We start from the raw sequence: 17,692 nt of genomic DNA, 5'->3' as shown, positions 1-17,692 counted from the left end.
TAATATTACAAAAATTGAACTATAAATTAAAAAGTAATGAAAATGTAAGGTTTGTAAGGAGATTCAGATTATTGCATCCTTAGAACAAATCTTGTCTTGTACATGAGTGAGTTAAAGGAATAACTGAATATAGTCTGAGAAGTGACAAATATGTTACAACTGGTACAAAAATTATTCTAATTAAGATAAAATATAACTAAAGGCCATTATTTATATTATATATAATCTTCATTAGATTTATTATGTATAATTGTATGTCTAAGATATACATTATCATTAGGTATGCGATTACAAAACTTCCTTCAAAAAGCAAAGTTTGTATCACGCGATACAAATCCCTAACTTATAACTCATTTTTTCCTTTAAAAGGATTTTAAAATGGCTGCTACACCATTAAATGCCAGTTTAACATGTATGTAATTAATAATATAAAATTTAATTATTAAGAAAGATTAGACTTGCTGACTTGTAGTTAAAAAGAGAATTAGTAAAACAATCAAAAGGAATAACTATTATTACTTAGCAGAAATATCAGTATCAATAAAATAGCATTAGAGAAACAAACAAACATAAAAAAAAAACAACAGCAATAATGAACACACACCGGGTTTTACCATCTTTGGAGCAGAAATATCAGGGTGTGGTGCCATGCTGGTAAAATCTGTGAAATTAAAAATTATGCTGGTTGAAAATTAAAAACTGACCTTCCACATCAAATATTAATATAAAGAACAAAATTTTGTCAAAAAAAAGAAACAATTGCCAGTAAAATTTGTTAACCATTACAAAATTTGATCAAATTATTACAGCTCAAAAAATTCTCTACTAAAAACTACCTCAAATTTTTTAAAATAAATTATACTTTAATTCAAACGACTAACAGTTTTTTTTTGTTTTTTTTAATTATTAAAAACTGAAATAACACTTTAAATTATTGGAATTAATTATAAACACTTTCTTCAGAATAGTTTCTAGGAGCAATGTTCTTAAGGGTACCAGTCTTAAAAAGATTAAGAAATGAATTAAATGTGTATTAAATAAAACACAGTATATACTGTGTATATCTACACAGTATTTGAACATTAATATGAAAAATTAATCTTGTATCTGTCAAACTGAGTGTGTTTATAAATTTGACATTGTTTACTTGTGTTGAGATCTTTGTTTTTAACTAATAAGTGTAAAATTTTATCATGGTAATATTTTATTTTTTATAACAAATTATCAATAGTAATTTATTAGTCACTGTAAATTTAAACTCTTTATATGAGGTGACTTTCATCAAAAAATGCAAATTTTACATTTAACACATAAAAAAAAGGTTTCAACATGATAGAATAATACAAAACTTACCACCACCACTCAGTTTGACAAAAATAACATATTAACTAAATAAATACAAAATACATACAATATATTACTGAATTACATTTTTTTATGGATTTCATAGCTTTTCTAAGGCAGCTGCTGTTAGAGGGCTACCAGATGCTTCAATGAAGAAGGTGTTTATAATAAGTTCTGAAAGACCTTTTAAAAGAAAGTAATTCGTTATAGTTTTCAAGTGTTATCACATTTCATCATGGTAGTGAATGAACAAAATAAACATTTTGGATATGTTATTGATACAAATTTACTCCAAACATTAAAATATAATTTCATTTCTTTTAGCAATGTTCAACTAAAAAAATGAATATTCGGTATTCGTGCAATTTCTGTTTGCTGACTTGACTGGTCTGGTATTTTAAAGGCTCTGATTATTTTCTCTTAAGAAATGAGTCGTGTATAAATCCTTTAATCATTTACTTACAAGCTCTGTCTTCAAACTTCCAATTTATTTCATCAATTATGTAAAAATGGTGGGGAAGGAGATTATTTGAACAAAATAATATTATTTATGATTTATGTAGAAGTAATGTAGTGTATATTAGTAAATAAATGACCAAATTCTGATTGAAGATAATTAGTACTTGACTGAAAATAAACTTTGAATGGTATAAGCAGTAAAGGGATCCACTCACAAGTTGTCACATATGGTTTTCAAAATGTCACCATATAATTCGGAACTAGTACAGGATGAAGCAGAGGAAACACATGCTTTTTAAACCGTTAATACTCAGCGACGACCTGTGGTGGATAGCTCAGACTGTGGAGTTTCAATTGCTATGGAGCGTAGAACATCGTGAGTTTGCTGTTAATCAGGTTTTTTACAAACCATGATTCTGTGGTCACGGTTCAATGTCTTTACATGAAAATTTTAATGTCGAACATCAAGGTGCAATTCCAGATCGTAACACCATACTCCAAAGGATTGAGGTGTTTAGAAGTAACATCAAAGAAGTTCATCTTTGATGAAGAAAAAATAACCTGGCCTTCCCATTCAGTCCGAACTCTGGAAAATGTAGCCAGAGTGAGAAGGGCAGTTCTTGCTAGTCCGAACAATCTACTAGGCGACAAGCTGTAATGCTGGGTATATCATGTCGTTTGCTTTATCACATCTTATACGGTTATCTCAAATTTCACCCATACAAAATAATGATTGTCCAGCAGCTAACTGAAAGGGATTTTGTGCAACACAAAGAATTTTGTAGCATAATGAACACCATTCTTACGGAAGAACATGAGAGAAATGTGGTTCCAACAAGATGGTGCCACAGCTCACATGGTGAGAGCATCAATTGAAGTGGTTCAACAAATGTTTCCTGGACATGTCATTTCACGATTCAATGATGTTTTTTGACCCCCATATTCTCCCGATTTATTGATTTGTGTCTTCTTTTTGTGGAGCTACCTGAAATCCAGAGTGTACGTGAACAAGCCACACACAAATAAAGAACAGAAAATTTCTTTTGTCAAGAAATTGAAGCTGTGTCAAATGAAATGTTGGAGAAAGCTGTGCACAGCTTTGAGGAGAGGCTCCGAATTTGCACCCATCAAGAACATCATCTTACTGACATTATTTTTCAAACATAATTAAGGCATATTGATTTCAAATATGCAATAAAAATATTATTTAATATAAAACTTCTTTTTCTATTATTAAAACAACTGAAGTTATTCAGTAGTGAAAAACATGCTTTTCCTCTGCTCTACCCTTTATAAACATAAGATTTTCAATGAAATTCAGTAACTGAGACTAATGTGTAAATTTTTAACAGTACTTTATGAAAATCAATGCAATGAAAAAAAAAGTTTAGTTAACTAGGATAAGTGCTTTACTATTTGGTCAGATAGTGCTACTAACAAAAATCCAAAGGTTGGTCATCTATGTGCAAAATTAAACGATCGATTGGAAACTCAGGAATAATGTTTTTGCTCAATTTCATATGACAGTAGAAAGAATACACATGTAGAATAACTGATAAGGAAAAAATCCCTAAGCTACTTTTTTTATTAGAAAGCAAATTACTCACCCTACACATCCTAAACTCTGTTAAACTTGGGGGTTAAATATATTTTTATTTTTCAAAATTAAAAGTTACTCAAGATGAAACAGCAATATTATATCATAACAGCCATCTCTTAAAATTTCTAATAATATTATTTTCACAGGAGAACATAATGCTAACATAAGAAAATCTAAATCTGACAAGCATAAGTTAGAATAACATTGTGAAAAGTACATAACTTAATAGTTGTTAACAATACTTTATACAACAGAGTAAATAAATGTGGTTTAGTATCAAATAAGTAATAATTTATTTGGGAACAATAGGCTGATGCTTGATTAATTATCTATTATTATAAGGAGAACAGGTAATTAAAAGATGTAAGATCCTATGATGGTAACTGACCCAGGATCAGCTTATTAAATAAACATGGTGACCACTACATCAACTAGTCAGTTAATTGGTTTGAACAAACATTATGAGTAAGACTTCATAAAATTACAGGTTATTTAGATATAGTTTTATTTATTTTAATGTAAAGAGTTGTAGAATAAACTAAAAAGCAGAATCAATATGTAGAACAAACACTTGATGAAAAAAAGGTAATCATATGCTAAATGAATATGAAATAACAAGCAAACTTAGTATGTGTACTACTCAGTTTTCAACCACTAAACAGCTTTTCATGCAGAATATATATTTTATTATTTGGTTCAATAACTGGTCTGAAAAATGATATCAAATTGTGTAATGGTTATAAAAAAAAGTCACCATACATCCAAAAAAATACAACCCAAAACAAAATACTTGTATAAAACTTATGGGAAAAATAAACCATAATATTAAATCACAAAAAATAAATACAAAACAATCATAGGTACTATTAAAGATGGAAATGAACATTCCAAACTAAAATCACAATTACAAAAGATGTACAACTGAAGAGTTTCAAATTCAGTTATATTAAAATTTATTTAAAAAATAAATAAATAATCCAAATATTCAATAATTGAAATAAAATTGTAACTCTTTAGTTGTGCAATAATAAAAAGAAGGATGACAAAATCTGATAAATAAACAAAACATCCAGGGGGAATAACAAAAACCTTCGCTTCGAGAACTGTGTCTACGAAAGTTAGCCGCCCTTTCTTCTTGGTATTCTTCACTGCGACGTGCCTCCAACTGTCCTAAATTTCATCATCAGAAAAGTTATAAAAATCCTAGTATACATAACTACTACAGAGTGAAAGTACAGAAAATTATCTTTTAGTTTATAACTATATGGTTTCTTAAAGTAAAACACTATAATTTTAAGTAAATACTTTAAGATAATTTTTTAATGCAGCTGTTCATTTATAAGTATCAAAATAATAACACATCTGCAAGAACAAAAAATTAGCAGAACTAATTAAAGCATAAGATATTTTTTTATTCGGAAAAAAAATTATTTGTATAAATTTGGAAATGTAATCTTAATAATTTACATTCTCATTTATAAAATTAAAATATATTAGTTGAAATAATAACAAATAACTAAAAAAAATACATTAGTCATACACAAGATGAATAAATATTTGAGAAGTGGATGTTTGCATTTGTCAAGATACTAAGAAGCAGTACAATTATTCTGTTTTAAAAGTAACACAGATAAATTCAATTATCTAACTTGAATTCGAGATAAAAGTTGAGAATGGCTTCAACTGGGTATTCAATTAAAACTTCTTCAATTTACATTAATGTATAAATTACTTAATATGCATTATTTATCTGTAATAATCTTATTTATTCTTATTTCCAGTAACAATTTTTATTTCATTAACTCACATATAATTTAATGAAGATATGATTAATGATTTTCTTAAATAAATGAACAACATTATTATTATAAAATATAATACTTATTTTAATGTTATTTTTGTAACAATTTTTAGTGATTACCAGGTTCAATTACTCGTAATATCAGAAAATGTTTATTCGCTCAAGTGCATAAGACTAGAGTTTACCACCTGATTTTAAGCACAACCTTTAAAAGTTTCTTTTCAAGTTATTCAAAATATTGGAATTTTAGGTTGTATTCAAAATCAGTGTTCTTTTTACTTAAGGTTAGAATAAACACTGACTTAAAACCTGACTTTAAGAATGGAATTGAATGAATGTGTTTACATACATTATTTGGAATACATTCAAGTTACTTCCCATAGCACCATTATATTAAGAAAAGAAACTTAGTAAACAAAGAGGTCCTACTTCAAAGACTACTAAAATAAATATAAAAATAAATTATAAAACACAAGTAAGTTCTGGAATTACAAAGACTGGAAAATTAAGGAATCAGGAACCAACAAATTCAAGATTTAAATGAAAGAAATGAACCCAGAGGATAACGCAAGGCAGATCAGATCAGGTTACGACACTATCCACAATCTTTTATGCAATCAAGTCATTTTAATCCACGGTGGGAACAACATATTACTAATAAATGCTCATTTTGCACTGGTAAGCTTAAATATATACTGAAAACAGGATAATCTCAAGATTGTGGTGGACTAATATATATATATATATATATATATATATATACATACACCATAATTGACTACTGGTTTGAATGCAAAATAAATTGTTAAAAATAATATATTCTGTTAATAAATAAACTACTTTAAAATAAATAAATCTATTAATTGGTAATAATAACTTAAAATTAAACATATAAAAATCCAGCAGAGTATTTAAAAAAATAATATTAATTCTTAACACTTTCAATGTGGCAACTGCACTGTTTTTATATTTGAAAACTTCCCTTACAATATACCCATTTATTCGGACTGCATTAGAATTTAATTATAGCTTTTGTGAAAATTTCGCAACAATGATCTAATACAGATGTATTCTTTGCTTTAAGATTTTTAGAGCAAAAGTATTGCATTAGAAACTTTCCTATAAATGATCAATTTTACCTTTATTTCTTTAAGCAAATAAATATAACAATACTGTGAAGTAGGAATGAACATAATTGGCACTGATTACATAACTGTTCAGTAATGTAAATTTTATTGAAGTACTGGTTTCAGATTTAAAACTGAAAACTTAACTCTATAATATTTAGAATATATTTTAATAACACTGTAATTATTTGAAATAATAATCACTGATAACAATTTGGTTGAATGATGGAGGGCAATTTTCTCTTAAGGTTTAATTCATCCTTTCAATAATACTTATTAATATTTCACTGTTTGGTAATTATCAAACAGAAAAGTAACAATTTTATTTTTTAAATTACACATTATTGATATGCTTTACTCAGTTTCTTTCAGTGATGGAACATTCAGAAAAATAATCATAAAGAACTTATGCAACATGGTATAGAAGAGTGACATTCAGTAACATTATTCTTACTTTCAACTTCATCAAAAACAGGCTTAGGATTTCTTGTTTTTAAAGCTACATTTTTCTATAATCATACGTAATATAGTTTTATATTTTTCAATTAATTATTATTTTTAATTATAAATTTTTAATATTTTGGTTTAGTAAAAATGTGTAAAAATTTGAACTTTTTTTAATTAAAATTTGTAATCTTGTTTTCAATATTCATCACAATCCCCAATAACAATTTAACTATGTCAGTGATTAAATGTAGAGAAAATTTTACATTTTTTAGATGTTCTATAAAATAAAACTGTATTGCTTATAATTAAATTATCATTGTCTAATCTTTGAATATTAATTAGAAACTCTGCTCTCCTAACCTATAGTAGCCACCACATAATGGTGAGCTTGGTCAGCCCGCACATCACTGCTATACTATTGTTCTCTGAAACATTGACACATCATGATTAGACATGTCCTAGCAACATAAACATGATTCAACTTATGTTGGGTAGTAATTGCCACCACTCCAAGCTCATGTTAGTTGGCAGCAACTGTACTATCCAATAGAATAGATAATCAGAACACACTATAAATCACACATTATGTAATTATTCTATTCTAGATAAAAGAAGCAACAAATTTTCAATAGAATAAATCATGTCAACATTGATAATTTTTAAGTAACTCAGGAATAACATCAGTATTATCAATTTGTACTCTGTGAAAATACACTTTCACAGAGACATCAGAGTATTTCTAGGTAATAGTGGCAATTAATTATCTGCCATGCAGGTAGAAGCTCATGGTGAACAATGCTTTTGATGTCAAAAAAGACTGTTAACATCATCATTGTGTTTGAATGACTTTTGTGAGTGTTTTTGGTTTTGGTGATGATTCTTCAACTCACTGGCTGAGACTTTATCTTTATATCATACCAGTACACCCCTGTCTCATCGTCGATTGATATTATATAAGTTTTCATTATCAATTTCACTATTAAAAAGTTCCCAAACAAATCCCTACACAATTGTCCTTCTGTTCTTATGTCAAGAGTTTCGGAATGAACTCGGCATGGCAGGATGGCAAACTAATTTCTTAGTTAAGATTTTGTGACATGAACTCACTGAAATCAGTCTTTTTTATTACCTCGTGAACAGTTAAACATTACTCATAGAATTAAGTGTATTGCTAAGAAAACCCTTTAGAACTTTTGAATCATTCTGTTTATTTTGTAATATCATTGTCAAACTTAACACTAAATTCCAACTCTTTGTTCATGTAAGAAACTAATCCAAAAATCGCCAGTCATTAAATAACAACTGTTTCGAATGAACACAACACAAAAACTAATCTTCATGGACACACGAGGGTGATGGGGTAAGATTAGTAAGTTCCTACATTAAGTAATGAACTGCAAGTTTCAAAATATCTCTATAAGTACCAGAGAAAAAAGTGTTTCTTTTCGAGCAGACCTCAAATAATCATACATTCAGTATATATAAGACTTATGGAAATAATCGTACAATAAAATTAAAGGAAAAATGAATGGTCTTTTGCTAACGAAGAAGTATTATGTTACACAATCCAACTAAGGATTACTGTACAAAAATGTAATGTAACAGTACTTCCACAATAATAGATAGAAATAACTGTGTGCATTAGAAATCCCTCTGATTTACTTCCATGCCATTAACAAAAAGAAACAACTATAGAAAAGTGTGCCAAAAATGTATAACAGATACTTAGAAAATTTGCTTAATCACATGGTAATGATCCTTTAATCACTCACTTCGGCTTGAACTCAGATCATGTAAAATTTTATTTTGAAATAACAATGAGCAATGAACTTGTAAAATATAAAAAAACTTGAAAAAATATTCAACTTTATTAAAAAATGGAGTGCCAATAATCAGAAATCACTGAACTTAGGATAGTACTAAAAAATAAAACATAGGCAAAAAAAGACTTTCAATTTTTGATTGCTTAATGCAATCAGTACTTATTTTGAGTGAATATATGCTATGAATTTCCTAAGTGTTGAAGTGCAATTACAAAATTTTGATGAAATTAAATCACAATAGACTTAGTTCGCAAATTTAAACATGAAAATTAAACTTTAGCTTAATAAACTAATCATAGTTTTAAAATGAACGATGTAAGATTTGAATAGAACCAGTTTTGTACTTCCACTTCCCCCAATATTCCTCATGCGCTTCACAAATTAGGTTGGATTTAGTAAAAGTTAATTAAAGGATCCTTTAATATAGATTCATTACAACTGAATTAAACATGAACAAAAGCAGTTTTTACGCTTTTGTTTTTGTTTTAAAAGTTGAGTATTTTGGTACATTTACCTCCTATAATTATTTACTAACTTAATTTGAATTTAAAACGCTTACATAAAAGATGAAGGTCACCTTTTTATTGTGTGTTATATGATCTTACCATTGGTCATTTTGATTATATGCGACCAACATCAGGATTTACTTTTTATAATCAACAACGAATCAAAAATGATGTTTTACTGTGCAAGAATGATATGTAATATCTTGTTTCAGTCTTTGATATAAACTTAAAGCCTTTGTAATTTTGTCAACTGAATTACAGATAAATCCAGTGTTACTTGTAGAAAGCTTTTGTGTAATTGTTCAGGTGAACGTATATATAACGTAGAGTATGTTGCTTCACACACTGAGCCGATTTTCATGCACCGAGAATTAAGATATGGGTTGGCATCTGTATCGTAAACTGACAGAACAAATATCTTATGAACTAAAAACAATAAAACTGATTTAAGTATGTTGCACAATATTTTTTACTTCAGTTTCTTGTTACAGATCTGCTACTAGAAATGCAGCGGTCATGAACACTGGGACCAGAGGCTGGTTTTACTTTCTGCAAGAAAAGTTTTAACAAATCAATAGCCTCAAACCGATTTCCTGATCACTTTAAATGAGGCATAACTAATCCTAAATGGTCTATATTTAAACCCATAAAATTATTTTCTTTTCGTATTATTTTCTAAAGAAAACATTTTCACAAAAAAACCACAATTAATACTGAAACAAGAGTATTAATCATTGAGGCTCGTAATGAGAAAACTGAGAAAAGGTGTAGTCAAATGATCCACATCGCAATTCGTATTGAAAAGTTGCTAGATGTAATGGTGGTCACACTGAATATGCGATTTATTAAATCTTGAAATAATTTGTTATAATTTTATATTTTATTTTATTATGACTGAATATATTCATTTTTTTACATTTGTTTTTTGATTATTTTTTTCAGTTTATTTTCTTAGTGATGGGTTTTTCATCCATCTGGGTTTCAGTTCTTTCTTTAATTTGTGGAGATCTCTTTACAACACCTCACTGTTTTCAGTTTCTGTAAATAAAGCTACATCCAAAACTTGTTAAATATGATTATGAGGTTACCACTTACCGAGCTTTACTTTAAAATTAATTAAATTATTTAATCTTAATATAATTATTTTTTTAAATACAGCATTATCATTTTGCAGATAGTAATTGGGTTTTAATTCTACAAGAAATAAAAGATATACTGAAATTTGTTTCCTCTTTAATTAATTAATGTTTAGAGTAAAAAAAAAATCAAAGATAAAACCTTTTTTAAACGTAGAAAAAGACAAGCCAACTATATTATTTCTAAGAATATTTATGATGTGAAATATATGAGAACAAAAAATACGATGCATAAGATTTGGTAACTGTAGCCAATTGCACACACGCTTCAAAGATTGTTAACAGCCCTGGAGGAAGAAATGAATGAGAATTGAATGAAAATAAATATAGGAAACACTTAAGTAATGAAAGTAAATAACAAAGAGGATTTAGTGGAAAAGACACGTGAAGGAAGAACAGAAAACGTAAAAAATTATACATATCTGGGGACTATGGTATCAAAGATCTAGGAGAATGGAAATAAAATGAAGGATAGCAATTACAAAGAAAACCTTCAGTAAGAAGAGGAAATTACTACGAAGTAAATGTCTGGACTTAATAGTTAAGGAAGAGGTTAGATAAAAAGTATGTAAGATATTTTGTTTCATGGAAGTACAACATGCAAGATGAGGAAGAGTACTCCTACTGTATTTAGGCTTTTGAGATGTGGATATGGATCCATGGGAAAATACGATGGACAGATAAAATGGGGAATGAGGAAATAATAAACAGGTTTAAAGAAGGAAGAGCATTTATGCAGGAAGCATATAAAAAAAAACTCAAAACATTTGGTTAAAAGAAGTGGAATTTTGACAACTTTATAGGAGGGATTATTAGAAGGAGAAAGGAAGTGAAGAATAAAAAGAATTGAATTAATAGATGAGGTGAAAACTGGAAACTACATGGCGATGAAGGAGAAGGTTTGGACAGAAATGGATGGAGACAGTAAGGGACCTGTCGTCAGGCTGAAAGTCAGTTGATGATGATGCTTAAAAAGAAGCATGAGTAATATTTTAATAAGTTTAATCTCCATGGAGATATAGCAACCCTCGATCAATATCTCTCCTACTTAGCATGTGAATTTATTCGGGGGTAAAAATATTATCCTCTTCAGGATTAGTTTGTATTATACAGAGAGATTCAAAACTATACAGAAATTTTTCAGTAGCTGATTCTATAGCTAAAAGTAGGAAAAAAGTCCATATAAAAGTAGGCCCGAAAAGCTTCATTAGCAAGTTATGGCTAACAAAAAATTTTGCCTGGATTTTGTTTCCCTGGGGAAATGAAGCCTTTCTGAAATTCTGGGAAAGTAAATTAAGTAGCGAATTAGTTATTTCTTATGTTTTTGACCAAAACATATAAAAAAATGGGTCTTGAATTGTACCTCCATTAGTTTTAAAGATATCTGAAATAAAACACAAAAACTGGGAGTAAAAAATAACAACACCTTTGTTAAATGGTTAATTAAGTATTTTTTTCAATTAGAGATACAGAAAATTTAGTTCTGAAAAGATTCATTAAATTATTTAAGAAAAAATTGAATACAGGATATTGAAATTTTACTTTATTAATAAACAAAAATAGACTGAATTAAGTGAAAAAATTTAACAGCATGAAATAACTAATTTTGTCCATAGGTTTGAAATAATAACTGATAATTTATTTACTACCGTTTTTAACAGAATGAATTAATTTGTTTTCATAGGTTGGCAATATCAGCTAAACACAATTAATTTTTTGAAACAGTATTAGAATAATCTTGATAGTGGTTTTTGTATTGTACAAGTATTAATGTATTTGCAAGATTCTGTGTGCAATTCAGAAAACAGTTTTTACAAAATTTAGTGAAATTTTCTTTAATACATAATGGGAGACCATGAAAACATGTATTCATGTGAAAGGTATATGGACATGATATTAATTTACGTAGCCAAACAAGAGTGGTTTGGCTGCAGTTCAAGAATATAGTGACACTTACCCAAATCAAAGAGCACCTGATCGCAAAACTTTTGAAGCTGTGGAGAGATAATTTAGAGAGACCGGTAGTTTTAAACCAAAACGAGTAGATACTGGCCATCAAAAAAGTACAAGAAATCATAATAATGAACAAGCAATAATAAATATTGTGCAATTATCGCCAATTACAAGCACCAGACGGGTATCACGGCATTTAAATATTTCACAATTAAGCTATGCCGGACACTTCATGAAGCATAGTTGTACCCATTCCATGTAAAACGGGTACAAGACTTATTACTGCAAAATCATAATAAACGGAACATAATTTCCCGATGGTTAACTAGAAAATGGGTACGAAATCACAATTTCTTTTGACGTATTCTGGTAACTGATGAATCATGCTTCACAAGAAATGAAATAGTAAATTTTTATAACACCCATATTTGGGCGGATGAAAACCCACATGAAACTGACAAGAAATTTCCAGCTACATTTTCAATTAATGTATTGTTTGGTTGGTCCATTTTTCTTACCAAGGAGGCTTAAAGGAAATTTGTACTTAAACGTTTTGGAAACAAACCTGCCACTGTCTTGGAAGATATTTCTTATGAAAACAGGTTGGAGATGTGGTTCATGCACGACAGGGCACCACCTTATTTTTCTAATAATGTAAAGAATCATTTAAATAATAGATAAGGTAGACAATGGAATGGTCGAAACAGACCAGTGAAATGGCCACCGCGATCCCGACCTCAAGTCATTAGACTTTTTTCTTCGGGGTTCGATGAAGTCAATAGTTTACGCAAAACGGATTAACACAGATTACAATACAGTTGCAACTAAGGAATCGCACAATAGAATCTGCAGAAACTATTAAGAGTACTCCTAACGCTATGAGACGCGCTAGAAAAGAATGGATTCGTCGAGCGAAATCATGTATTGAACAAAACGGGGAACACTTCGGGCAACTTTGAAGGTAATTAATAACTCCTTCACTTATTTTTAATGTCATTTTTCCGTTGTTTTCAAAGCTAAATTACATTTTATGTTAAAAGTTGTTTCCAGCCTATGGACAAAATTAGTTATTTCAAGCTGTTAAATTTTTTCACAATTCATTTGTTTTGTTTTTTAATGAAGTTAAATTTCAATATCCTGTATTCAATTTTCCTATAGTAATTTACATGAATCCTTTCAGAAGTAAATTTTCTACATTTCTTATTGAAAAAATTCAACTTAACCATTTAACAAAGCTTTCTTACGTTAAATCCAAAAACTTTTTTTTACCCCCCAATATTGTGTTTAACGTGGGATATCTTTAAAACTAATGGAGGTACAGTTCTGAGGCCCATTTTTGTAATATTTTCGGATTAAAAATCAAAAGAAACAACTAAATTCGCCCCTTAATTTACCTTCCCAGAATTTCAGAAAGTCCATCTCAAGGGGAACCGAAATCCAGACTAAATTCGCTAGCCGTAACTCGCTAATGAAGCGTTTTCAGGTCTTTGTTTATATGAACTTTTTTCCTATTTTTAACTATAGAATCAGCTCCCGAGAGGTTGCCGTATAGTTCTGAATCACCTGTTTAAAGTTATACCAAATTTGAAGATGCTGCTGGTTAAACCGTTCAAGAAGGTTAAAGTAGAATGGAAGCCAACTAGCACTAGATAAAAAAAGTCTTGCAATCAAAATGTTAATATTTTTTTGTATAAAACGGAAATTAAAACGAAAAAAAATATAATAATCTACGGGAGGGATCATTTTTCATAATATCTAATAGCTTCCCGCTGTTAACATCTATAAAATAAAAAAAAAATAGTATATGTTAAATAAATTAAAATATATATATTTATTCATTATAAAAAATAATTCACGCTACCTGTTCATTTAATACGTAAATGAGTAAGATTACTTAATGAGCTACTGTTTTAGACACGTGTACTTTTAAAAATATCCCTACTCAGTTAGCAAGTACTCTCACTACTTTCAAGAGCCAAATTTCTATCACCGTCGAATTACACTACTCATATTGCAGTAATGTATAATTATCATACAAAAGAACTATATTTTCCAACAGTTTGTTTTTAACATTAGTTTACATCTAACACTTTACGCAAGCTAATATTTTTACTTTCAATTCCACAATACATTTTAGTGAGGTGCTTTATAATTAGAAAAAGGTTCTACGCTGAAATTCCGGTTAAGTTTGGCATTTCTATAAAATAAAACGAATAAATAAGCTATATATAATTTGTAGCTCATAGCTCATATGTAACTTAACAACTAACACCAAACGATTTTAATAAAATAGTTAACAAAGGGTACGTTTCAATATTTGCTAGTGATAATGGATAATAAGGGGGTTTTAATAAATAAAAATAAGATGGTACTTGTAAACTACTTTTTTAAACCTAGAAATAAAAATTCAATAAAACCTCAAGTAATGTTTTAAATAAAAGTAATTGAAAAGATGATTTCCTAAATATATCTTACTCAGTTTCATAACAAAATTAGGTAAGCAAATAGTTATAAATAGCTGTTTGAAAATAGTTAAAAAAAATTTCAAACTCTTCATATGAAAGAAACTGTATACTTCGCGATTCAAAAAAAATAACATTACATTATTTAAAATAATCAAGTGCTCATAAAAGCCCTTTAGCTTTTTTCGTTTAAAGAATTCCGTCATTAGAAATCATATTTATGGTTTTTTTTCAAACTAAATATTTTTTAAATAGATAAACTGAAATAATTTTCAGAACTATGAGGATTGGGTGGGGGGGGTTTCATTAGTGTTTTTTCTCTAATTTTATGCTTTACATGATGTATTAAAAATTTTTCACTCGCAAAACAGCATTACCCTAAATTAAATAGTTCAAAAAATTGTTGTTAAAATGTACTTAATTCTGCAAAAGGAAAATTTTATAATCTCTACTTTTGTAAAAAAAAAAAAAAGAATAAATATAAAAAAATTCAACAATATATATTAATTCTCAGGAAAATTTCCGGTCTAATTTTTTGATTTCCGTTAAAACCAAATTTACTTACAAACGTGAAAGTAAGACAGTGACGTATAAATCGCTTAAAACTTTTAGAATTAAAACTTTTAAATGAAATATAAATTTTGTAAACTTTTAATTTTATTTCTAGTAAAAGTACTTTTTTAAATGTATCATACATTTGTAGAACGTAAAGATCGTTGATTAAAGATATTACGATAGAATTAAAATTATAAAAAAAAACCACACACAAGAAAAAACTTACAAAGCGGTGTACGTAATGATGTAGTAGGCTTAAAAACTCTCTGCGGGTGGACTAACTGGAGTATTTCGATCGATCAAGAGTTACTATCGATGCTATTGGTGTAACATCGATATTATATTAAGCACCCGATGGTACGTCATATTGGAGGACAATGAGAACATTAAACAAATCAATAAAGAAACCACAGAGCAATAATACAACACCTTCGTTTATTTAAACATTTATATGTATTATATTATGCAAAATTAATCTCGTATAACAGATCGAATACAATTATGACATAAACAGTAATGCATATTTTACAAAACGATATTACTGTATTTAAGAAATTATTTTAACAGGTTTGTTAACCCTTGGCTTGTTAATAAATTTAGCTGTAATTATTTTCTATTTTCAGACAAAACGAATAGCTGCAATTAGATATATTTTTTAATATTATAAAAACATAATAAATATTTTAAATAAATTATTAAAAAACATGTAGAACCTAATAATATTTAAGTAAAATGATAAAAGATGTCGGTCGATCACAGGCAGTTGGCTATGAAATATTATTAAAAATCAGCGTAAAAGAAGAGAAAGCAAGGCTTGTAGCCGGGTATTTATAGAATAGATCGTACATACGAACTTGGCATGCCCGTTCGCTGCGGAGATCCTAGAAATCTAGTAGCATACGGTATTTCAGGAGAGCAAACGACCCATAATCCCAGCTTTGCCAATCAAAAAATAACAAAACGCACCTGCTCAATTAATAATAAATTTATCAATATTTTAATAATTCCAAAGTATATAATAATCAATAAGAATTTATAGCACTAAAAACGCAATTACAGAATTTTAATATAAAATGACCCTTTCAAGCAAGATTCTACTTTCTATTTAATGTAAAATAAATTTAAAAAAATTACACCGATTTAAAAAAATTATAATATTTTTCAACTCTTATTTAAATTTCGATTCTTTTAAAAGTCCGAACCAAATATTAATGGTAGAGAGCCGACCGTAATTATTTTGATTATAATAAAATTTAACATCAAAGAGTTGAAATTTAGAGAATTGAAAAGCTTTTTTTTTGTTTTAAGAGGAGTACGGTAAGGCTCCTTGGAATATTTTTACTGTATTCTAATTAAGAGTTTGCCCAAGACTATCTGGAGTAAAATGAGCAGAAATACATATTGTATTTTTACCCTACGTTTTCTAACTAATTCTTTAAAAATCAGAATGACATGTAACTGTACATCATAAATCTATAACAATATACTAAAGCTATATTCAATACTAAACATCGATGAAGACGACAGAAAACTATTACCTACTCGTTTAATTTGCTTCTTAGGAATTGAACAAACAAAACCCTCTCTTTATCTGTTTAGCCTCTGGAACCACAGTAAGGTATTACTTCAGAAGATGATATGTATGAATGTAAATAGAGTATAGTAGTCTCAGGTCGACCTTTCCTGAGATGTGTGGTTAATTGAAACCCAGCCACCAAAGAACACCGGTACCCATGATCTACTATTCAAATCCGTTTACCTTTACTAGGATTTGAACCTTAGAACTCTCGACTTCAAAATCAGCTGATTTCAGATGACGAGTTCACCCCTAGACCTACTCGGTAGGTTAAACAAAACATTAATACAATCAGTGCACACAATCCCGCTTTGAAACGTTTATCATTAAGACAAAAAAACACCTAAAATATGATCTACACGTGACCTCCCGAAAAGCCCCCCACGAATTAAAATAACCATACAACCAATTTTCTTGTTTCAACTGGCTGCGCCAGGAGAGAGTTAAGGCGTTGCCCCTGTTATTCTAGAACAGCGTACGGTTTTTGTATTAGAGTTAAAATTGTATCTGCTTTCCGTTAATTTTCCTAAAATTATATGTCTTCCGTTCGATTCCCGCCAATTTTCCATTTGCCATTTCATTCATCTTATTTAATTCGTTAAAATGTATTCAAAAGCTTGTCAGTGGTCGTAGTAAAAAAAATCAAATGATTCGTCCTGATCGCACGGATGACACTAAATACAATGAGAAGCAAAAAAGGACTGTTTTAAAACAAAATATCAATAAATTAAGAAAACAGGGTTCCATAACAGTACTACAAATAAATTAAAAATAATTAACAAATATAAATCTAAGATTAGAAATAAACATGAAAAAAAAATAGCATTATTAAAAATCAGTGTAAATGTGAAAATGAATACGAATGGGTAAATAATTAAAAATAAATTTAAACTTTAATTGCAA

At 28.6% G+C, this 17,692-nt stretch overlaps 1 protein-coding gene across 7 annotated transcripts in view; it reads right to left on the bottom strand.

Moving 5' to 3' along the window:
- Asph (Aspartyl beta-hydroxylase) overlaps positions 1 to 17,692 on the bottom strand; it is a 156,717-nt gene that overhangs the window by 127,415 nt on the left and 11,610 nt on the right. For 4 of the 7 annotated variants that reach the window (XR_012755258.1, XM_075357279.1, XM_075357235.1 and 1 more), the window contains exons 2-3: positions 4,493 to 4,573; positions 605 to 661 (exon numbers count right to left, since the gene is read on the bottom strand). The exons of 1 other annotated variant lie outside the window; for it this stretch is intronic. Coding sequence is in view for 5 of the 6 variants with exons in the window: in XM_075357279.1 (XP_075213394.1) it covers positions 605 to 661; positions 4,493 to 4,573 (138 nt within the window). In the remaining variant the exon portion in view is untranslated. The remainder of the gene's footprint in view (positions 1 to 604; positions 662 to 4,492; positions 4,574 to 17,692) is intronic. 2 more of the 7 variants (XM_075357244.1, XM_075357261.1) reach the window with 2 other exon arrangements.

Source organism: Lycorma delicatula, chromosome 1 (genome assembly GCF_047948215.1).
Source record: "Lycorma delicatula isolate Av1 chromosome 1, ASM4794821v1, whole genome shotgun sequence".
Taxonomy (NCBI): domain Eukaryota; kingdom Metazoa; phylum Arthropoda; class Insecta; order Hemiptera; family Fulgoridae; genus Lycorma; species Lycorma delicatula.
The sequence above is the reverse complement of the archived record's forward strand: the minus strand, read 5'-3'. Positions and strand labels throughout refer to the sequence as shown.